General features: G+C 58.2%; 4 protein-coding genes across 10 annotated transcripts; 1 reads left to right on the forward strand and 3 right to left on the reverse strand.

Moving 5' to 3' along the window:
- Window positions 1-843: 843 nt before the first annotated feature.
- On the reverse strand, window positions 844-6,508 carry VSIG10L2 (V-set and immunoglobulin domain containing 10 like 2). The gene is given in 12 exon segments (XM_074927489.1): window positions 844-1,074; window positions 1,153-1,259; window positions 1,332-1,356; window positions 1,434-1,556; window positions 1,846-2,148; window positions 2,235-2,616; window positions 2,618-2,892; window positions 3,173-3,451; window positions 3,618-3,893; window positions 4,433-4,717; window positions 5,949-6,299; window positions 6,392-6,508. Coding segments are annotated over 12 exon segments (2,559 nt in total). The 5' UTR covers window positions 6,468-6,508; the 3' UTR covers window positions 844-997.
- A 1,146-nt stretch (window positions 6,509-7,654) lies between these two features.
- DDX25 (DEAD-box helicase 25) lies at window positions 7,655-14,738 on the reverse strand. Of its 3 annotated transcripts, none has more exons than XR_012635215.1 (12): window positions 14,438-14,738; window positions 14,305-14,349; window positions 13,283-13,418; window positions 13,101-13,193; window positions 12,874-12,976; window positions 12,053-12,167; window positions 11,507-11,684; window positions 10,913-11,150; window positions 9,562-9,724; window positions 9,204-9,392; window positions 8,445-8,916; window positions 7,655-8,147 (listed from the first exon to the last, which is right to left on the reverse strand). XR_012635215.1 is itself a non-coding variant. In XM_074927318.1 (11 exons), exons 1-11 carry the CDS (start codon window positions 14,616-14,618, stop codon window positions 8,086-8,088), a joined length of 1,506 nt encoding a protein of 501 aa, XP_074783419.1. In that variant the 5' UTR covers window positions 14,619-14,738; the 3' UTR covers window positions 7,655-8,085. The 3 variants fall into 3 exon arrangements, 1 of the variants encoding a protein (XP_074783419.1); XR_012635214.1 differs by having other exon boundaries at window positions 14,305-14,352; XM_074927318.1 differs by lacking the exon at window positions 8,445-8,916 and having other exon boundaries at window positions 14,305-14,352.
- Window positions 14,739-14,781: 43 nt separating this feature from the next.
- Window positions 14,782-21,243, forward strand: PUS3 (pseudouridine synthase 3). Of its 3 annotated transcripts, none has more exons than XM_074927319.1 (5): window positions 14,782-14,818; window positions 18,004-18,437; window positions 19,571-20,136; window positions 20,499-20,689; window positions 20,819-21,243. In XM_074927319.1, the coding sequence occupies exons 2-5, from the start codon at window positions 18,051-18,053 to the stop codon at window positions 21,130-21,132; spliced, it is 1,458 nt and encodes a 485-aa protein (XP_074783420.1). In that variant the 5' UTR covers window positions 14,782-14,818; window positions 18,004-18,050; the 3' UTR covers window positions 21,133-21,243. The 3 variants fall into 3 exon arrangements, with proteins under 3 accessions (XP_074783420.1, XP_074783421.1, XP_074783422.1); XM_074927320.1 differs by having other exon boundaries at window positions 19,571-19,839; XM_074927321.1 differs by lacking the exon at window positions 20,499-20,689 and having other exon boundaries at window positions 20,819-21,072.
- On the reverse strand, window positions 15,619-21,513 carry HYLS1 (HYLS1 centriolar and ciliogenesis associated). Of its 3 annotated transcripts, none has more exons than XM_074927323.1 (2): window positions 21,459-21,513; window positions 15,619-16,857 (listed from the first exon to the last, which is right to left on the reverse strand). In XM_074927323.1, exon 2 carries the CDS (start codon window positions 16,831-16,833, stop codon window positions 16,018-16,020), a length of 816 nt encoding a protein of 271 aa, XP_074783424.1. In that variant the 5' UTR covers window positions 16,834-16,857; window positions 21,459-21,513; the 3' UTR covers window positions 15,619-16,017. The 3 variants fall into 3 exon arrangements, with proteins under 3 accessions (XP_074783424.1, XP_074783423.1, XP_074783425.1); XM_074927322.1 differs by having other exon boundaries at window positions 21,374-21,483; XM_074927324.1 differs by lacking the exon at window positions 21,459-21,513 and adding an exon at window positions 18,273-18,366.
- Between the last annotated feature and the right edge of the window lie 65 nt (window positions 21,514-21,578).

The raw sequence follows: 21,578 nt of genomic DNA on the forward strand, positions 1-21,578 counted from the left end.
CCTCGATCCCACTGTCCACGGCCCCAACAAAGGTGTTAAACAGCGCCGGCCCCCACCCCGACCCCTGGGGACGCCACTCGTCACCGCTCTACCCTGGGACATCAAACCATTGACCACAGCTCTGAGTGAGACCATCCAGCCAATTCCTTACCCACCCCGTGGTGCATCCGGTAAACCCACGTCTCTCCCGTTCGGAGACACGGATGTTGTGTGGGACAGGCCAGATGCTGCACAAGTCCAGGTAGATGACATCATTTGCTCTTCCCTTATCCCCAACACTGTAACCCGCCGTAGAAGGCCACCAAATACATCGTGTTGGCTCTCACCAGTGACCTCCTCATTCTCCATGGGCCCCAGCACAGCTTCCAGGAGGATCCTCCCCGTGTTCCTTCCAGGCACAGAGATGAGACTGACTGGCCTCTAGTTCCCTGGGTCTTTCTTTTTTTCATTTTTTTAAAAATGGGGTTTAAGTTTCCCCCTTCCCAGTCACGGGGAACTTCTTTCCCAGGGTGCAAAAATCCTTATTTTAGTCTAAATCTCTATTTTAGCCCCAGAAGTAGCAGAAGGCTCGTGGCTGACCTGGAGAGGTTTTCACCCAGTCACCCACTTTTACCCACACTGAGGCTGTGCTGCTTTTTGTAGCCATGGGTAAAGCCTTAGCCTGAGCTTTTAGGCCAAGCCTTCTGCCCTTCTTGCTGCCTGGACGCTTATCACGATTTCACTCCTCCCTTGTACTTTTTGGGGTTAGAAAAGCTTTCCCTTCCCCAAGCCCAGGAAAAATCATCTAAATCATCTTATTTCCCCTAACGCCTTTTTAAATATAAAGAAGCAAAACGCCTTTGCTACCAGCCCCAAAGTTTTGGTCCAGGTCTGGATCACAGATATTTTTCCATCAGCTGAGTTTTGACTCCAGCCATCCCCCCTTCCTGCCTTTATTAACGCAGAGGGACGTGCAGTGGGGAGAGGAAAGGGAAGTAAGGAGGAGAAGCCGCCGTGGTCACGGTGTCACCGGCGTGGTGACTGTGACGGTAACCGGTGGCTCCTCGGCGGTGTCCGGCGGTGCTGAGAGTGCTTCTGGGAGAGATGGGGAAGAGTCTCTGGGTGGGGGCTGGGTCACCAGGGTGGGTGCCTCAGCCCCATGGGTGCTGTTACCTGCTGCTGGGCTGGGGGCAGCCGCCTCTCCCGGTGCTGCTCCCTCCTCCCCGGTCGTCTCGGCGTCCTCTGGTGTGCCGATGGGCTCCTGGGCACCGGGACCAGCCCTGGAAAGGGGGGGACAGAGTGTGTGTGTGGGGGGGGACGCGCTGGGCGGGGACGCTGGTTTGGGCACTCACATGCGGAAGAGCAGGTCGTGCAGCCCTGGGGACAGATGGACGGACATGAGGTGCAGGGGGGCCAGGGAGCAGCTGCGGCCGCCCCCTGCCCCTGGCACTCACGTGGGAGAGTGTCGCGGTGGCGGGCGATGCAGTGCACAGCCAGGAGAGATGCAGCGGTGGCCACCAGCATCCCCACCACCGCTGCCGCCATCACTGCTGGGTAGGCCTCGAAGGGAGGCTCGGCTGGAAAAGAGCAGCTGCTGTCATCCCCCTCCGCTCCTCTTCTGGGGGTAATTAGGGTAACAAGGCACCCCGGGCAAGGAGGGAGCATGTCAGTCAGCAGGCGCCCCCAACCGCAGCCTGGCAGAGCGCAAGAAGGCAGCGGGAAGTGGGAGCCTGTGCCTGTTCACTCTGGAACCTACTGATGGTGGCTCACACTCAGCTCCTCAGCTCCACCAGGGTACAAACGTCGCCCTACTCCACTCCAACCCGGATTTTCCCCCACGGAGTGGCGTCCCCTTGCCCACGTCACCTGGCGTCTGCACCTCGGAGGGGTGCCCGGCCGTCCGGTGGTTGACAGCCAGCACGCGGAAAGCGTAGATTACGGCTGGGTCCAGCCCCCCCAGGCGCCGGTCGCGCGAGTGGGGCTCGATGTCGCCAGCGGCTGTTTCCCAGGGGCCAGGCACCCGCCGGGAAGGTTTCTTGGCTTGGCGCCGCTGCACAACGAAGCCGGTGAGGTTGCCACTGCCCTGTGTCCGCCATTCCAGCCGCACCTCGGTGCGCGCCCGCGTGTACCGCAGCTTGCTGATGGTGACGTTAGGGGGGGCTGGGTACCCTGCGGCAAGAGGGCAGCCGGCAAGAGGGGGGTGACCTCCTTTTTTTAGGATCCCATCTCCTCCCACACCCCTCCCGGGGACTCACGGTCCACGCGGAGGTGGACGGGGAGGCTGGCGGTGCCCACGGCGTTGGCCGCGGTGCAGCGGTAGATCCCGTTGTCCCGCGGCCACTCGGCGTCGTGGACGCTGAGATTGACCCACTCTTCTCCCCGTTCTAACCGGTATTTTGCCAACCCCGGCGTCACCTCCCGGTCCTCGGGGTCGTACCAAACCACGGTAGCGCCGAGATTGGCCCCGTGGCCGTGCCGCCGACACGCCAGCCGCGCCTCGCCGCCCTCCAGCACCGCCACCTCGCTCCTCTCCGCCTCCAGCTTGGGGACCTCTGCGCACAGGGCGCAGCGGGGAGGGGGGGAACGGTGCCGGCGTGACCCCCCATCCCGTGGTGGCAGGGAAGGAGAGGGAGGGGGACGGGTCCGGCTTACCCAGCCGCAGGCGGCACTCGGCGCCAGCGGCCCGTAGCGGGTGGTCGGCAGCGCAGATGAAATCCCGGCCCCCCAACGTGCCGTTGGCACTCAGCACCAAGATGGCGGCAAAGGGCGTGGGGTCACCCAAGGGCTGGCCCCCACTGTCCCACCAGCGCAGGGTCACCGGCGGCGTCCCCCCCTCCCACCGGCACCGCAGCATCACGTACTCGTCGCCTTTGGTGGCCGCCGCCGCGCAGGAGGGGCCACCGGCCGGGACCCCTGCGGGAGGGAGAGGCGTCAGGGCGGGGCGCGTGGTGCTGTGCTTGAAGCAGCCCCCCCAAAAATAGGGGGGCCAGCCCCCTCTCCCCACTTGGCGCTCTGGCTGTGCCGAGGGGATCCCTGTTTTGGAGCAAGCTGGGGGTCCCAGCATCGCCTTGGGGTGTGGGGATCTCCACGGCTCCACTGTGCCAAAGGGGGGGTCAGGAAGGGATATTTTTGTTTTTTTTCTTGGGGACACAAGAGACACAAACACTACAGGTGCCCCCCCACCAGCACTCACACAGGGTGGTCCCACACACGGCCCCCTGCGGCAGCGCGGGGTGGGAGGCCAGGCAGGAGAAGGAGCTGCCGTTCCTGGTGGCTGCCCCTGGCTGGATGCTGGTAGTCACAGAAAAACTGGCGCCCATCACCCCCTCTTCCTCCTCCTCCTCCTCCTCCTGGGGGCCCACCCAGCGCAGCCGCACCGGGGGGAAACCCCCGGGCCAACGGCACCGCAGGGCCACGTCCCGCAGATCACCGGTGGCCACGGCAGAGCAGCTGGGGCTCCCGGCCGGTGGATCTGCAGGAGACCGGGGTAGGATGGCGGGGATCCCCACCCCACTCTTACCTCCCCCCCCCCAGATTACCCCTTGCACCCCCGTTCTCACCACCGAGCTGCATTGGTCCATCTGAGACGGAGAGGGGGAACCCACCGGGCTACCTCCCGCCGCCCCAAGGCTACTTACAGTAGACAGTGAGGACGATGGTGGCCTGGGTGCGGGTCTGGAGGTGGGGGTTCTCGGCCAGGCAGGTGTAGGTGCCCGCCTGGGCGCGGGCGATGGCGGCCAGGACGTAGGTGGGGCCGGTGTGGACCTGGGACCCGTTGTGCAGCCAGACGTAGCGGCTGGGGGGGTTGGAGGGAGCCAGGCAGGTCAGCACCACGTCCTCCCGCTCGCCCGCTGAGAAGCCCCCGGCTTCAGGGGAGAAGGGCTCCACGCTGATGGCCGGCTGGTCGGGGCCGTCTGGGGGGACACGGGGACCTTTAGGCAACTGGAGCGTCCCCACGGAGGGCATGCGGCCCTCCCCACGTGCTTGGTGGCCCGTGGAGGCACCATGGTGGCCATGGATGTGCCACACTGCTTGGTGGCCATGGATATGCCATGGTGCTTGGTGGCCACGGAGGCACTGTGGTGGCACAGCCCGTGGTGGCTGTGGAGGTGACATGGTGTCTGGTGGCTACGGACACACCACAGCAGGTGCTTGGTGGCCATGGATATGCCACGGTGCATGGTGGCCATGGAGAGAGATGGTGCCAGGATAGCAAGGTGCTTGGTGGCCATGGGTACATCATGGTGGCCATGGAGGCATCACAATGGCAGGGCCCGTGGTGCCCATGGATGTACCATGGTGGCCATGGACATACCATGGTGGCAAGGTGCTTGGTGGCCATGGCCATGCCATGGTGGCATCTCCAGCCCTGAGGAAGCCCCAACAGCCAGTGCCTGAGCCCCCACCTTGGCTCAGCCCCCCCCCCCTCCCTGGTGGCAAGCGGGGCACTCACAGACAATGTCCAGGTAGACAGGCTCGCTGGTGCGGTTGTTGACCTCGTTGCCCACGGTACAGATGTACCAGCCAGTGTGGCTACGGTTGGCGGGCGTCAGGCGCAGCTCTGCCCCGGACCCCCCCAGCCCCTCGGGGGACACTGAGGGACCCCCCCGGGGCTGCTGATGCTGCCAGGAGAAGCTCCGCGGCTCCGTCCCCTCCCGCACGGCGCAGGTCAGGGCCACTGTAGCCCCCTCGGCCACCGCCGCCGCCGTCGGCCGCACAAAGGGCTTGGAGACAGGCACTGGGGGCACCGAGCCGTGAGCGGCCCCCAAAGCTGCCAGCCCCTCCCCCCCAGGCCTGCTGGGAGCCCCCACGCCCCTCCTGTCCCACCCCGGGGTGATCTTGCTAGCCCTGATGGCTAGTGAGGGGGAGCTAGAGCGGGAGGGCTAGTGAGAACATCTACGGGCTAGTGAGGGGGTGTCCCGGCTATGGGTGTGGGGATGAGCTGAAGCGGCCACATACAGGCTAACGAGACCAGTTATGGGCTGGTGGGATGCTGGGATGGCCAGGGCAAGGAGATGGGGATGGTTAGTGGCCTGCTGTATTGGCTAGTGCAGTGCTACCCCACTGTGTTGGCTAGTGGGGCACTACCCTGGCTGGAGGCAGGGGAGTTCATGAGCTAGTGGGGTGTACTTTGACTAGAAAGGTGCTGTGTTGGCTAGTGGAGTGGAGTGCTTTGCTGGCTAGCGAAGTACTTCACTGGCTAGTGGGGCTCTATTTTGGCTAATGGGATGATTCACTGGCTGGTGAGTGCTACATTGGCTAGGGGTGAGCTACTTTGGCTAGTAGGGTGCTATGTGGGCTAGTGGGGCTCTTTGTTGGCTAATGGGGCACTATGTTGGCAAGCAGGCTGCTTTGCTGGCTAGTGGGTTGCTATATCAGCCGGTGGGTCACTATGTTGGCTAGTGGGGCTCTACACTGGCTGGTGGCACACTTTCCTGACTAGTGGGGGACTCTGTTGGCTAGTGGGGGCTCTCTGTTGACAAGTAGCATGCTTCATTGACCAGTGTGGTGTTGGCTAGTGGGCTACTACCTTGGCTAGTGAGAGCTCTCTGTTGGCTAATAGCATGTTTCGTTGACAGGCAGGGTGTTGGCTAGTGGGGCTCTGTACAGGCTAGTGGGGCACTCTTGGCTAGTGAGGGCTTTCTGTTGGCTTGTGGGACCCTCTTGGCTAGTAGGGGCTCTCCGTTGGTTACTGGGGCACTGTTGGATACTGAGGGCTCACTGCTGGCTAGTAGCATTGCTTCACTGACAGGCGGGGTGTTGTCTAGTGGGCTACTACCTTGGCTAGTGGGGCTCTACACTGACTAGTGGGGCCCTTCACTGGCTAGCGGGTTCCTTCATCTGCCTGTAGCACGCTCCACCGCCAGCGGATGAGACTATTGGCTAGCGGGCAAGGGGAATGCGACGCTGGCCTGCCAGCCGCTCCATGGCTAGCAGGATCCCAGGGGAGGCAACCGGGAGCAGCTTACCCAGGACTCGCAGGAGGACAGCGGCGTAGCCGACGCGGAGCCGCCCTCGCTCGGGGAAGAGCCCTTGGCAGAGGAACCGGCCCTGGGCGGCCGCTCGCAGCTCCCGCAGCTCCAGCGTCCCGTTGCGCAGCGTCACCCGGCCCAACGTCCCCGCGCCGGGGGCTACCGCCACCTCCGGGCCCGAGCCCACCGCCACAGCCCGCGGTGGCCCTGAGCCCGCTGCGAAGCTCCAGAACACCACAGCGGGGGGGGCCGCCGCCACCGGCCCGCAGCTCAGCTCCACCGCCCGGCCCCGCACCCCCGTCACCGCTCGCTCCTCGTAAGCCGCTTCGCCGGCCGCCAGCGGCTGACCTGGCCCAGAGGTGCGGCGACTTGGTCAGGCCGCTGCTAGCCACACCCCAGGGGGGTGGGGGAAAATTTCGGGGTGTCGGGGCTCTGCTCACCCCCCGCCAGCGCTGGCAGCAGGCAGAGGAGCCAGAGCCCCCTCCGAGGCGGCAGCAGTGCCCGGCCCGGCTCCATGGCGCCATGTCCGGCCCCGCGGCGGGATGCTGAAGCAGGGCTGCGCTCTTGGCTCTCCGGTTACCCCTGGGTAATTAGGCCCGGCCCTGATTAACCGTTAATTATTTAGAAACCTGGGCAGGGAGAAGCCGCGGGGGGGAACCCAACCCCGCTGCCTGCCTCGGCCCCTGCAATCTCAGGGCTGAGGCTGGGCACACTCGTGGCAGTTGTAGCACCATCCCCTCCTTCCCCCACAAGAAAAACTGATTCCCGTTACCCCCAGCCCTTCCCACCCCATTTTTGGTTTTTCTTTTGCTAAAAAAGGAGAAAATAAGGTGCCACACTCCCCTCCCTTCTATCAAAACCCGGGGGGTTTGGGCACCGGGGGAAGCCGGGTGCTCGGCGCCGAGCGGGGTTTGATATTTCATCTCCCGCGCTGTGCCGCGCCCCGGCCCATCAAACATTCACGGTGGGGCGGCGGCACTGTAATGCAATGCCGGGGGGGTGGGGGGGCTGGAGCACCCCCATGGAGGATTTTGGGGTTCAGATGACAGGGACACACACACATCTCCAGAGCCAGCACCCACTGTGGAAAGGCCGTGGCCAGAGCCAGTCATGCTCAGGAGGTGGCAGCCCATGGGCTGAAATTCCCCTCAAAATAGGGCATTTGCACAAAATCATCCCTCAATATTTTGATTTTTTAAAAAAAACCAAAACATCTGCCCTCTGGGGTAGGGGTACCACCATGGGGGTGTTTCACTGAGGCAGTGAAATGTCTTGGGATGCTGATAACCCAGGGGAAAATAAATAAAGATCCCAAATATAAGGATTTTTTGGCACAAGGGTGCTGGTGTCAGCACAGGATGAGGCCCAGGTGCTGAGGGGGGGCAGTGTTAAGGCTCAAGACCGGCCTTCTTCCACCTGCTGGCCTGGCCTGGCCAAAACAGCAGAAAATTCCCTGGTGTCCCTCCTCCCCCACCCCGCTGCCACTTCCTTAATTACAATTAATTTCTCTTTACCAAAACCGACACCATTAATACCGAGCGGGAGGCTCCCAAGGCCTTCGGGGATAAATAATTCCTTTTTGTCAGAGACCGGCGCTGCGCCGGGATAAATCTTTTGGGGACAAACGGGTCCCTCGTTTAGGCCGCGGTGGGATTGGGGACGGCGGCGGCTTCCTGCTGCCATCTAGCGAGAATGGGTTAGTTTGGGCTTTTTTAATAAGAAAAAAATCAGGAGAAAGGAGCAAGTTACAGAAGTTTTTTTCTGAGCTGTTTCTGACAGAAACGCCACCCGCCACTGCTGCCTGCAGACCAGCAGCGGATTTTTTGGGCCAGTTACTGGATTTTGCCTGTTTTCTGACCCCTCCGAGCACATCTAGACCCATTTTTGGGGAGCTTTACCTCATGTTAAACTCCTCAGGGGATCCCTCAGGCTATGAAAACCTTGGGGATACAACAAGGGACAAAAGCAAGAACGATAACCGCTAGGGCTGAAGGTTCCCCCTCGCCGCCTCCTAAAACACTGTAACAAAACTAAACAGCTTGAGGAAACGTGAACTGGGAGATTTTCCCCTGGAACTTTTCCTGCTGTTTTGAACCAGAACTGTGATCTGGGAGAGCGAATCCCCATTGCTCACTCAGTTTTCAAGCTTCTCGAGCTCGTCCATGTTGTCCGGGTCCAGCTGCTTGATCTTGGTCTCTGAGAGAAAAAAAACAAACAAAAAAACTGTCAGTGTTTGGCACAACCAGGGTGAAAACCCACCATTTGCGTGCGCGTTAGGAAGCTCCCCGAAGCGCTCGATGCAGTATTTCCCGTTTGTGGCCTTCAAGCAATAGAAAAATAAACTTGCAGGAAGTAAAGTGTTAAGTGGATAAAGGGCAGTGGCTGAGAGAAAGCTGCTGAGAGAGAAAGCTGCTGAGAAAGCAAGAGGTGGCCCAAGCGTGAAGCAATGCGTCGGGTTCAGCTTCCAGCCACGCTCCCGCTCTCTGCTCCCACCTCCACAGTGATGCCAGAAGGGGAAGTTCCTTTATCCAGGCCCTGGCCCTCGAATTGCAACATTAAGAAGGAAAAAGTTGGGTGGCTGGGAGTTCATCTGCTTGGATTTTCATCCTTGGAAATCCCACACTGGGCTCCTCTGGCTAATTCTGGCCGTGCCTGTGGTCAGGCTCATCCCACCTCGTGGTTATTCGAGCTGCTCATCCGTTGCCTGACAATTCTGCCACTCAGAAGATAACTGTCTTTTCCCTTAAAATAACCAGAGGGAAAACAGGCACTGGGATTTGAAAAGCCACTGGTGCAGCGACAGCCTCCTGAAAACTCCGTGGAAATCCTCATGATGTTTGTGAGTGACGAGCGATTTGCAGTCAGGTAAGGTTTCAGCTGCTGGCTTTTCTCCCCCATCCAGGGCTAAGCTGGGGTACCAGCTCCCCCCGGACCGGGACGTGCAGGGTAAAGGTAGATAAAATGCCTGAAGGAGGGAAAAAAAAGAGGTACTGAGGCACCCTGGGTACCTGAAATGTCCCTTGCAAGTCATGCACCACCTCCTCGGCTGTTTCTCTGAAAATCTGGCCGGTAGGGGAAAAAAAAGAAAAAACATCCTAGAAGGGCTGAAAGCTGCATCTGATGCACTGATGGGATGAGCCCCGGGGAGAGGAGCAGCTCAACAAGGTCCATTTGCAGATGGGAAATGAAGCAGAGGGGGATGACCAGTTCCAAACCCACCTCCTGGTGAGGTGTCGACGCGCAGATACTCACGGAAATGCTCCTCTATCATCCGCACGAGCTCCAAGTTCTGACTTTCCACCATGCTGAAGGCGATGCCCTTCTTCCCAAAGCGTCCCGTTCGCCCGATGCGGTGGAGGTAGGTCTCGAAATCCGGCTGGTTCTTCTGCCCGGTGGGAAGGGTGAAGTTCACCACAATGGTGACCTGCTGCACGTCAATCCCTGTGAAAAAAAAAATAAATAAAATGGGGAGAAAGGGGCTGTGGAAAGGCATCGCAAGTCGGGGAGGATCTGTCGCTCGAGCCCACGCTGACACCAGAAGAACCGGTGGTGAGGAAGCATGTTTCATGCCCCTCGGAAGGGCGAGGGGCGTTGGGATTTTCGGGGGTACCTCTGGCACAGACGTTGGTGGCAATGAGGACCTTTTCCTTCCCGTCGCGGAAGCGCTGGATGACGTGGGCCCGCTGGGCTACTGTCAGCTCTGCTGTCAGGATGGCGACCTGGTGCCCATCTTGGCTCATCTCCACCGACAACCAGTCCGCACTCCTCCGAGTCTGGGGGAGAGGCGGGATCAGGTTTTATTTTCCCCCACTCCTGAGCCCCTGATCCTTTTGAGGGACCTCGCGGTGCTTGTTAACACCCCAAAATAATCCCAGAATCATCTCAGTTGGAAAAGCCCTTGAAGCTCCTCCAGTCCAACCATGACCCTCACCCTGACCGTTCCCAACTCCCCCAGATCCCTCAGTGCTGGCTCAACCCGACTCTTCAACCCCTCCAGGGATCCCGGGGACTCCCCCCTGCCCTGGGCAGCCCATTCCAACGCCCAACAGCCCCTTCTGCACAGAAATCCTTCCTCAGAGCCAGCCTGACCCTGCCCTGGGCAGCTTGAGGCCATTCCCTCGGGGCCTGGCGCTGGGGCCTTGGCTCCAGAGACTCATCCCCCCTCTCTGCCCCCTCCTGGCAGGGAGTTGCAGAGGGCCAGGAGGTCTCCCCTCAGCCTCCTCTGCTCCAGACTGAACCCCCCCAGTTCCCCCAGCCGCTCCCCAGCAGACCTGTGCTCCAGACCCTGCCCCAGCTCCGTTGCCCTTCTCTGGACACGCTCGAGTCATTCAATGGCCTTTTTGGGGTGAGGGGCCCAAAACTGAACCCACTCATCGAGGGGCGGCCTCACCAGTGCGGAGCCCAGGCTCAGATCCCTTCCCTGTCCCTGCTGGCCACGCCAGTGCTGACACAAGCCAGGATGCCATTGGCCTTCTTGGCCCCCTGGGCACACTGCTGGCTCATTATCAACACCCCCATGTCCCTCTCTGACCGGCAGCTCTCCAGCCACTCCTCCCCAAGCCTGTAGCGCTGCTGGGGGTTGTTGTGGCCCAAGGGCAGGACCTGGCATTTGCCCTCAATGAAACTCCCCCAGTTGGGCTCAGCCCATGGCTCCAGCCTGTCCAGGTCTCTCTGCAGAGCCTCCCTGCCCTCGAGCAGATCAACACTCCCACCCAACTGGGTGTCATCTGCAAATCCACCGAGGGTGCACTCGATCGCCTCGTCTAGATCATCAATAAAGATGTTAAACAGGAGTGGCCCCAAAACCGAGCCCTGGGGGACACCACTTGTGGTGAATAGGGTTAAATCCAGTTAGCAGCCAGTCACAACTCTTTGGGCCCGGCCATTCAGCCACTTTTTTACCCAGAAAAACATATGTACAAGGCAAAAACGATCTCTGTGGGCAGGCCGAAGCACTTCACCTGGCAGAAGATCATAGCCTGGCCAATGGTGATGCTGCCATAGATGTTGCAGAGGGCTCTGTACTTCTCCTCCCTGCTCCTGCACATGAAGTAGTACTGCCGGATGTTGCTCAGGGTGAGCTCGTCCTTGCGCAGCTTTATCACGATGGGGTTGGAGATTATCTGCATAGCAAATGCCCGCACGTTTTCCTTGAATGTGGCTGAGAACAGCAGCATCTGGCAGCCGCTGGGTAAAGCCCTGGAGGGGAGAAAAAGGACTTGTCAGCCCAGGAGAGCAGCCTGATGCCCAGATGTGCTCACTGGAAGCAAAAAAAAAAAATTGAAAAGTTGATTTTGAGTCACCTAATGGTTCAAAGGAAAGGTAAGCGAGGTAAAAGTCTTCCTGTGTGTCTCACCATGAGGTTTTACAGCAGGCTGGACCCCTGGCCTACGCAGGTCAGAGCCTGCTGAGGTGCAAAAGCCAATTCTCACCGCAGCAAGCCCCTTCGACATCACAGGGACACAGACTGCTCGTTCAGCGACCGATTCCCTCAAAACTGAGCAAAAAGGGAGAAAAAATGGGTAAGCCGGATGGCAGCTCTCAGGAATCCTCACCTCTGAACACGCATGCTTTGACAGCAGAGGCCCTGAGTGTCCATCATGATGTCGGCTTCATCCAGCACAAACAGCTTGACCTTCTTCACGTCTATGAGTCTGCGTTTGAAGCACCAGTCCAGCATCGTCCCCGGCGTCCCGATGACGATCTGCTCCTGCAGCCTGGTGCCCTGCAGAACTGTGAGAGGGGAAACTGCATCCCAGCGCCTCCAAAAAACGATGGGTTTCTGTTGCTCGGGCACGTTTTTCCCCTTGGTTATCTCAGATTCCACAAACTGGATCTTGAGATTAAAATTACAAACAGGGCTGATGCTTCCCTACAGCCTCGGGGAGTGGGGTGGAAAGCAGCCCCACGTGGGAAGGAGGGAGACTGGAAGCAGCCAGCAATTGTGAAAAAGACTCCTTAGGCAGTGAGGGGAATACAGACACTATTTTACTGGCCTTCACCGGGGTCTGTGCGGCTCAAGGCTCTAAGAGGGGATCCCTGTAACCACTCAACACTCCCGTGACGGCGCCGGTAGCTCTGCTCGGCAGGGCTGGACTCACCTCTGTTTCCCCGGACAGCGTATGTAACCTTGACATCAGCACAAAACCTCCCGATGCTCTCAATCACGCACCCAATTTGCAGGGCCAGCTCGTAGGTGGGAGCCAAGCAGAGGCACTGGGGGAGAGATAAAAGAGCTGTCAGAGGAGAAACGCCTCGATTAAAGGGTGCTCCCGGGATGGGATACACCGGGCAGGCAACAGTGTATTTCGAAGGGACGGAAAGAAGAGCAGAGGAAAATCCCACAAGCTAAACTCCCTCCGAAGCACGGGGGGTTCAGGTAGTTGGTCACATGCAGAGGTTAGAGAGCTGGGAATGCAGCACAGCTCGAGGGGTGGAAGCAGGAAGAAATCGCTGTAGCTATTTTTGAGGGGGATATGTGTCTCCCGAAGCATGGTGTGGCTCGTTTCTGCATCCAGCTTTAAAGCCGCGGCTTAGATCGCCCTGTAGGCTTGAGGAGGGACTTCAAACTGCAGTAACCAGGGCACAAAGCTGATTCTGCGTATGGAGAGGCAACGGGAGCTCATGGGGGCATTTAAACCACCAGAAAACCAGCAGTCTCTGCAGTCGCTTTTCAAAATTTAAATTCCAGGATAGCTAGAGCCTGGCTTAATCCACCACTAGCAACTAAAAGTACCTCCCTTGAGTGGGCACCACGCTTTCTGTCCTACCTGCTGCTGCGATGGTACCTGGGGGTTTATTACCCCCCTCCAGCAGATAAAATCACCCAGAGACGGGGCAAAAAACAGAGCTCTGCCCCCAGGCAGTGTCTTGAGGACGTGGGCAAACCCCTCCTGCATCAGCTTTCCCTTTCCTGCGTTACCTGCGGGTATTTCTCAGTGGCATTAACTCTGCTCAGCATCGCCAAGACAAAAGCTGCTGTTTTCCCTGTCCCTGACTGGCTCTGGGCAATCAGATTTTGGGGCCTGCAAGGCAAAGGCTGCTTAGTGGCATGAAAAGGGAGGGGGGGGGGGGGGGGGGGGGGGGGGGGGGCGTCCCCATGATGGGGATGCCTCAAGGGGGGGCTCACCCGCCTGGCATTCTACTCACGGATATGCCAGCATGATCGGCAGAGCCATCTCCTGGATTTTGGATGGTCTGTTGAAGCCCATGATGTAAACCCCCTGCAAAAGCTCCTTCTTCCTATGAAAAAAGCAACAGCAGAAAGGGCCTGTTGGACGAACAGCAGCGGCTCTCGCTCTTTGCCGGGCTGGGGGCCGCTGGTGACTCACAGGGGCAGCTCTTCAAAGCTTTTGACAGAGAAGAGCGGGGAGCTGGGGTCCTGCTGCAGGACCTCCACACAGTGGCTGGACTCCACGAGGGACGTGCGGATCAGCTTGTTGAGCAGCGAGACTTCTGCCAAGTCCACTGGAAAAGGCAGAGACTCATTTGAAAAAAAATGACATTTTAATGAGAAGTCTCTCACAAAAGTCCCCACTTCCTGCAAATACTGGGGTCGCCGGCCATCCCTTCTCGCAGGGATCACAGAATTACAGAGTCACTCAGGTTGGAAAAGCCCCTCGGGATCATCGAGTCCAACCCTCAGCCCGACTCTACAAGTTCTCCCCTACCCCACATCCCCCACAGCTCATCCCAACGGCCCTTAAACACCCCCAGGGATGGGGACTCCCCCCTCCCTGGGCAGCCTGTTCCACTCTCTGACCACTCTGTCTGGGAAACATTTTCTCCTCCTGCCCAGCCTGACCCTCCCCTGTGGCAGTTTCCAGCCGTTCCCTCTTGTCCTGTCCCTGATCCCCTGGGAGCAGAGCCCAGCCCCAGCCTCTCTGCAATGTCCTGTCAGGAGCTGCAGAGAGGGATGAGGGCTCCCCTCAGCCTCCTCCTCCTCACACTGAACACTCCCAGCTCCTGCCCTGGCTCCTCACAGGATTGATTCTCCAGCCCTTCCCCAGCCTCGTTGCCCTCCTCTGCCCTCGCTCCAGCCCCTCCAGATCTCTCTGGGATTGAGGTGCCCAAACCTGGACACAACCTCCAGGTGTGGCCTCACCAGTGCAGAGCACAGGGGGACTGTCACCTCCCTGCTCCTGCTGGCCACACTATTTCTCATACAAGCCAGGATGCCGTTGGAGGCTTGTTGGGATCCCGGACACCGGTAAGATCTGCACGGAGTCAGTGAGTAATGAGCGGGACCCGCCACAGAAACCCCGCAGCCCCGCTCCCTGTCTCAGTTTCCCCGCCTGCTTCACGGGACGGCCCCGACACCCCGGCGGCCGCACGGCGAGGCGCAGGGACCCACCTTTCTCGTCCTCCTCCTCGTCCTCCTCCTTCTCATCGCCGCGGCCTGCTGAGGGAGGAGAAACGGGGGCGGTGTGAGGCCGAGGCCTGGCCCGGGAGCCCTCCCCGGGGCTGGGGCCGAGGCTTCCCCTTACATCGGCGGCAGTCGAAGGGGTCGCGGCGGCGCGGCGAGGGGCGCAGCGGCGGGGCGGGGGCAGAGGCGGCCGATGCGGGGCGGCGGAAAGCGGGGGGCAATGCGGGCAAAGGGACGAGGCTCCGGGGATCGGGGGAGCGGCCCAGCGCCGACCAGCTGCCGCTGTCTCCCTCCGCCGCCATGGCGCCGCGGCGGCCGGAAGCACGAGTGGCGCCAGCGCGGGGCGGGACAGCGCCCCCTGGCGGGCGGGCGGACCGCGGGTACTTTTTTCTTTTTTTTTCTTTTTTTTTTTTCTTTTTTCCCTTTTTATTTTTTTAAGGCGGGTGGTGGTGTCACCGGACGGGGCGGGCTCTTCCGGGGCACCCGAACCAGCGAGCGGCAGGTATGGCAGGCCCGGGGGTGGGGAGGGGCAGGGACCGCTCAGGGTGCCGGCGCTGCCCCCGTGGGGTTTGGGGGGTCCCGAGGGTCCCGGGGACAAGGGACCCCGTAGGGCGGGGAGGGGCTCCCGCCGCGAACGGGGACCCCGTAGGGTGCCAGCACTGGTCCCCGTAGGGGATTTTTGGGGGAGGATGTCTGTGGGGAGCTGGAGGAGCCCGTAGGGAGGTGGCGCTGTCCGCCGTAGGTTTCGGGGGGTCCCCAGGGGACAGACCCCCCCTTATAGGTGGATGGGGGGTCCGCAGGGTGTAGGAGAGCCTGGGACCCCCCCACACCCCGCAAGGTGTGCCAGAACCCCCCAGGGTGGGGTGACAGTAGGGTCCCCAAGCTGGCGGGAAGCATGTGTGTGTGTCCCAGCCCCCATTTTCCCCCACATTGTCACCCCTGCACTCCCCTCCAGAGTGAGTTTGGGGGGACCCCGACTCGGGGGTCACCCACTTCCCCTCCAGCCCCTTTCCCATCCACCCCAATGAGGTTTTGGGGACCCTCTCCACAGGGCCGAGGGGCCAGAGCCCCCCAACCTCTCACTGTGGCTTAGAGGCCTTTCCCTGCACAAGAACTGCCAAATCCCCTCAGTCCATCCCCATACCTGGGAAAAAAATAACAATAATATTATCTTCACTTCATCCTAAAGCTCATTTATTTTAAAAATGAAGTGAAATAAGGGGAGCTGAGAGTTTGGATAGGTCTGGAACAACAGGCCTTGACAGAGGGAGTGAGGCAACGTTTCTAATTAACACACAGAGCTATAACAAACCTTCCCACACGCTTTATTAAAGAAATATTGTCGAGATGCCAGAAATAAAAAAGTGTTAAAAGCTCACACAACAATCCGGGGGCAATTACATGGCCAAAAAAAAAAAGTCACCAGGCTCGTTACATTCTTATTTCTCCTGTTGTTTGAAAAGTCTCACAGCCTGGGTGGTTTTTGGGTGCCTGCTCCCCTAACTCCTGGTTTTAACCCAGAGAGCCGCTCCGCATGACGTGGGAGGCAAGCGGGGATGTTTCCTTTAACAATCCGAGGTGCTGGGGTCAATTTTTAATATGAGAATTTAACCCACTTGACATGCAAAAAGGGGATTTTTCCAAATTAGAGGAGGGAAAGCACGCATGTGTGTGGTTAAAACATTTGTTTTCCTTCAGGAACTAGGAGGAGGTGTTTTTTCGGGGGGGGAAGCCGTTGGCCAGGTCCCAGCGCACCTCCCAGCGCAGGGCAGCTCTCTTTTTTTCGGTCGGCACGGTGTAAGTGTTGGGGACGTGGAGGCGTTGCGGCTTGCTGGGCAGCTCGGGCTTGCAGAGCATCTGTTCCCGGATGCCCCAGCGCAGTTCTTGCCGTTGATCCTCCCCCGGGATTCGGAATTTCTCCCATTCTCGTTTATATTCAAAATATTTGGCCACTCGGTCGGTTTTTCTCTGGTTATGACCCAGCGGCTCAAACCGTGGAGGAATGAAGGACTTGGGTTGTCCCGCCGCAGCGACATAGTGAGAAGCGGAACAGCTCCGGCTCCTGAAATCCCCGAGGAGAAAGCGGGGACTGTCCCCACAGGGCCAGCGGTGAGGGGATTCATCGAGGGAGCTGCTGCTCGTCTCGATTTCCCCCTCGGAGATGCTGTCTTCCAGACTGGTCTGGAGCGGAAACATTTTCCGCCTCAGGCTGCAAACATCGGCATCACTCTCCGGCTCACTGCTCACCGACTCGTCAGAGACCTCCACTCCTCCATCAGGTCTGCGCCTCAGCACCTTCCTTTTCATGACCAGCCTCCTGGGTCCCCTCTGATTGTTGGAGAGTGTAGGAAGGGCTGGCTGCACCCCCAAAACATGGGAGGCCTCGGCGTAGGGATCGTCGCGGGGACAGGCTGGCTTCTGGGCGTACAGCCGGTTCAGGGCCAGTGCGGCCGCCAGCTGCTCCTCATCCTCTGGAGCGGCCCATCCAAACCTCTCTGGCCCCATCACCTCCTCCATGATTTCTGCCACACTGGGTGGATTCTGTCAAAAAAAAAAAAAAAAAAATTAACCCAGAGTTAATTTCTTGCAGCACGTTTGAGCTGGCTAAAGACATAAAGGGGTCTCTGACAATTTCTGGGGTTCAGGGGTGTCAATGTAGGCTGCGGTGAATGGGATGGGGGGGTCTGGGAGCGCTGGCTGCGCTGCTAGACCTCCCACCACCAGCAGAAGGCTCCTTCCCTCCAGCAAAATGGAAATGCAGTGCTGCTATAAAGTCCTGAAAGCCTCTAAAGTTATAATTAAATTATAATATATTACATATATAATAATTTATATTATAATTAAATTATAACCCCCCTGAATTCCTGCTTAAGAACTACGCTAAAACTAATTATATGAGCAGTCATGTAATAGCAAGATAATGGACAAACACAGGGCAGATTCAGTTTGCTTTGTAAGTGCCGGGCAAGAGATAGTAATGATTTTCCCCTTGTACCTATTTTTAAAAACACAGTATCCAGACACAGTTTAATCTAGGGACATCCGAGAGGGTTTTTTTACTTCTACTGAGGAGGAGAAGGCTCAGGGCGGTGTGTCCAGCTGTTTGTTTAGATGTTGGCAACCACAGCCCAAAGGCTGTTTGAGTCTGGTTGTAGTAAACCTCAAGATCTGCGGTGAAAAGGGGTCCAGAGGCGGTTTCCACTCGTGCCACGGGTTTGGGATATCCGTACGCCGCGAAAACGGGTTGGAAAAACGCGAGTTTTAACCATGCCGTTACAAAATGTCGGAGCAGATGGCGCGGTGAGATGAGTGGCAGCCGTCAGCGGGCTGTCTGAAGTGTTGATGCTGGATGAGCATGGCGTGAAAATGGAAAGGGCTCGGCGTGGATAGCAAAAGGCTAGTCGGGAACGTGCTGCCGCCACGCCTGGCTGACAGAGCGGAGCCGATCGTGCAGCGGCAGCTGGGGGAAGAGGAGTGATTCAAAAGTGCCAAAAAAGGAGACTTGAGTAAGATGAAGCTGTCCGAGCAAAGGCCCTTTGGTCCTTCCTGTGCTCTGCTAGGAATGCCAAGGGGTTAAAAAAATAAAGAATTGTTCCATGGGTAACAATTATTTTACAGAGTAAGCCTCTAGGTGTAATAAAAACCACATTAAAATTCAAACCTTCTGATTTCCTTCTTCCTTTGCAGACCCTGAGGAGCTACTGGCAACTAATTAAGGCTCCAAGACGGTGGCTATGGCAGAGGAGAGCGTGGCTACTGATCAGGAGCGGCTCCTGAGGAGGGTGCAGGAGCTGGAAGAGGAGGTGAAGAGGCTGAAGGAGAAGCTCCAAGAGGACAAGGAGGGCGCGTGTAGAAAAGAGGCTCCTTCAGGCCCTGGGAAAGCCAAGAAACGCCACCAACGGCCCTTTGATTTTGGTGCCTACGGGCGCAGACACGTGGCGCTGAAGATCGCCTACCTGGGCTGGGGCTACCAGGGGTTTGCCAGCCAGGAGAACACCAGCAACACCATCGAGGAGAAGCTCTTCGAAGCCTTGAAGAAGACGCGGCTGGTGAACGACAGACAGACCTCCAACTACCACCGCTGTGGGCGGACAGACAAAGGAGTCAGTGCTTTTGGACAGGTCAGGATCCCCCCCCAGAGGCTTTCCCAAATTTCTGGTGGGATGGAGAGGTGGTGGCATTACTGTTCTGCAGTGATGAGCCACAACAGCACAGGTTGGATTAAGTTTTTAAAAGCCATCGGCTTTGAAATCTGAAAATGAGCCTGGTGATGGCATCTTGAACACAGAATGATGATTTTAGACCCTCAAAGTGCTTGTTAGCCCTTATTTTTTTTTTTCCATATTAGTGCTTTTTTTTTTTTTCTAGAGGCCTGCTTGGAAAGGATGAAATGTGTTCTAGGCTGCAGCTTCCCCTAAAGCTCAGTGCTGCCAAAAAAGGGGAGATGCCCCTTCCTTGGCAGAGCCCCTTTCGGCTGATTTAACTGGCTACCCCCCCCCCAAAAAAAAAATCCAAGAAATGGATAGCTTCCTGTGGAGCCAGGCAGCTGAATTCCTGCGCAGAAGGGTCTGAGGGGAGGTGCAGCAAGCGGAAGGGAGCGTGGGAGTGGGAGCTGGAGGGAGGGGAGCAAGCCGGCCCGCTCAGTGGGCACGGAGCCATCGGGCTGGCTGAGCCCTTCCTGCACTGCGCCGGCTTCGCTGTCAGGCCAGTTTCTCCTTCCATCCCTGCTCAGGAAGCGGAGCTGGCTTTGCTTTTGCCTTGCCAGGGTGGTTTTGGCTCAGATGGGCGATCTGTTCTCCTTCACAAGATGAGCTGCAGAAAATAAGGGATGCGAGCTGCCTTTTCTTGCACCGTTTAAAGTCCACAGGCACCTGCGGTGTTAATTAACTTGTTCCCACACCAGGTTTCCCAGACAGCCAGGCTGTTACTGTGTTCAAGTCATCACCTCTAGGAAAAAAAAAAAGCACATTATATCCTAAAAACAGTGATTAAATTTGAAGCTGTTTCGAGACCGGACTACGTAGGCAGTCTGCAACTTTCTCTGTTTTATTAAAGGAATCCATAGCATCTGCTAGCAACCTTAGCAGAGGCACTTGCAGCTTTACCCGCAGGAAGGAGTGGTAAGATTGCCTGATTTAAGACACCTTCATCTGTAGGAGATCCTGAATTTATTTCACAGCAGTGTAGGAAGACTTGGCTTGACACGCCGAATACGCCCATCTGTGATCTAATCCTGGCTTTCCTCGTTTTGCAGGTGATTTCCCTAGATCTCCGCTCGAACCTGTCGGAGGGGAAGAAGTTCAACGGCCACGAGGGTGACTCAGGAGGCAAAAGCGAGGGGGAGGAGGAGCTCCGCTACACCCATATTCTGAACAGGGTGCTCCCACCCGACATCCGGGTGCTGGCCTGGGCCCCCGTGGAGCCCGATTTCAGTGCCCGGTTCAGCTGCCTCAAGAGGATTTATCGCTATTTCTTCCCCTGCGCCGACCTGGACGTGGCCCTGATGCATGCTGCAGCCCAGAGGTATGTGGGGACCCACGATTTCCGGAATCTGTGTAAAATGGACGTCGCCAACGGGGTGGTCAACTTTCAGAGGACGATCCTCAGCGCCGGAGTGACGTGGGTGGAGAGAGGAGGAGAAACCGGGCTGCGGGATCCCTTCCGTCTGTGCCAGTTTGAAGTGACAGGCCAGGCGTTCCTCTACCACCAAGTCCGCTGCATGATGGCGATCCTCTTCCTCATCGGCCAGAGGATGGAGAACCCAGAGATCATTGACGAGCTGCTGGATGTGGAAAAGAACCCCCGAAAACCGCAGTACAGGTACTGAGAGCTTGGGGGAAACCTCCTGGGCTGCTTCTCAAAGCGACGGCTGCGTGCGAAGTGCCGCTGGCAAGCCACTTCTCTGCCAGCCTGTGAAGCAGTCTCTCACAATATGGAAGCAAGCTGCCAGTGGCCTCTCAGGGAGGCACCCGTAAGGATCTCATTTTTCTTGCTCTCAGACAAATTTGCAACAACTTTAGCCCTTGGTATTAGGTTAAAACTAATTTTTTTATTGGAAAAAGGAGTTTTATAGAAGACAGGGCTGGTTTTGGCAGAAAGGACAGGCCCGTGCACTGTTGCTTAAGCCTTTTTTGTCACAGCATCCCTTCAGACAGGGTAACACCTTCTCTCCTTTTCCCTAGCATGGCAGTTGAGTTTCCCCTTGTCCTATATGACTGCGAGTTCGAAAACCTTCAGTGGCTCTATGACCGAGAAGTGCAGGAGTTCAACGTTACCCACCTACAGCAGCTCTGGGCCAACCATGCAGTCAAAACTCAAGTGCTACATAACATGTTACGAGGGTTAGATGCTGCGCCCATGGCTACTGGAAAAAGTAAGGGATGGTTTTGTGGCAATACGTTGGAATCACAGAGGGATGGGGGTAACTGGCTTTGAAAAATAATTTTAAAAAAAGGGTAATTAGATTGTTCAAACCACTGGTGTTTTTTCAATTATATTGCAGGCCCAGGGAACAACACGACTGTCCTCTGGGGAGATATGAAGCCTCCACTCTGCAGCCAGGTCAGCGGCTTCGTGGAAGGTGTCAAAGCCCGCACCTACAAGCCTTTACTGGCCCGCCCCAAGTGTGAGGGGCTGGAGGCCCGCATCCGCCACTTTGTGCGGAGGGGCCGCATCGAAAGCCCGCCGGGCCTGGAGGTGGCGGGGGACAGAGACGAGCAGCCCCCTGAGAGCAAGAGGAGCCACCGCAGCGATGCTCTGGGGAGCAGCGGTGCCACGGAGCAGCCTCCCAAGAGTGTCTGCGTGGACATCAAGTGATGGGTCACCTCAGCAGAAGGGCAGCTTGCTGCTTTGCCTTTTTGTTTTTTTTTTTAAGTTGAAAAATACGTAGTTTTCCAGTTCTATTTTTATAAATTTCAAGAAATCTTACGCAGTGCTGTTGTGTCCTGCTCTGGGAGGGGATGGCGGGGCCTCAGCCCCCTCAGAGCCGCTCACCTCGATGCGGGGCTGGGGGGGAAGGGGGCGGGACAGGGGGCTGAGGCGGCCGGGGCCCACCCACCTGCTCGGCGTCCCCGCGGGACCCACATGCCCCCCCCGGTACGTGAGCGGCGCCCTCGGTACCCGCGCAGGGCCCGGCTACTCACGTCGTCCCGCGGCCGCCGTCACCAGCCACCAACCGTCGCCGGCGTTTAAACTGCCGGGCAGGGGCGGGGCCTACTTCTGAGGCCTGCCCTTCGCGGCGGTACTATTGGACGACTTGGGTG

This window comes from Athene noctua, chromosome 26 (genome assembly GCF_965140245.1).
Source record: "Athene noctua chromosome 26, bAthNoc1.hap1.1, whole genome shotgun sequence".
Classification (NCBI taxonomy): Eukaryota; Metazoa; Chordata; class Aves; order Strigiformes; family Strigidae; genus Athene; species Athene noctua.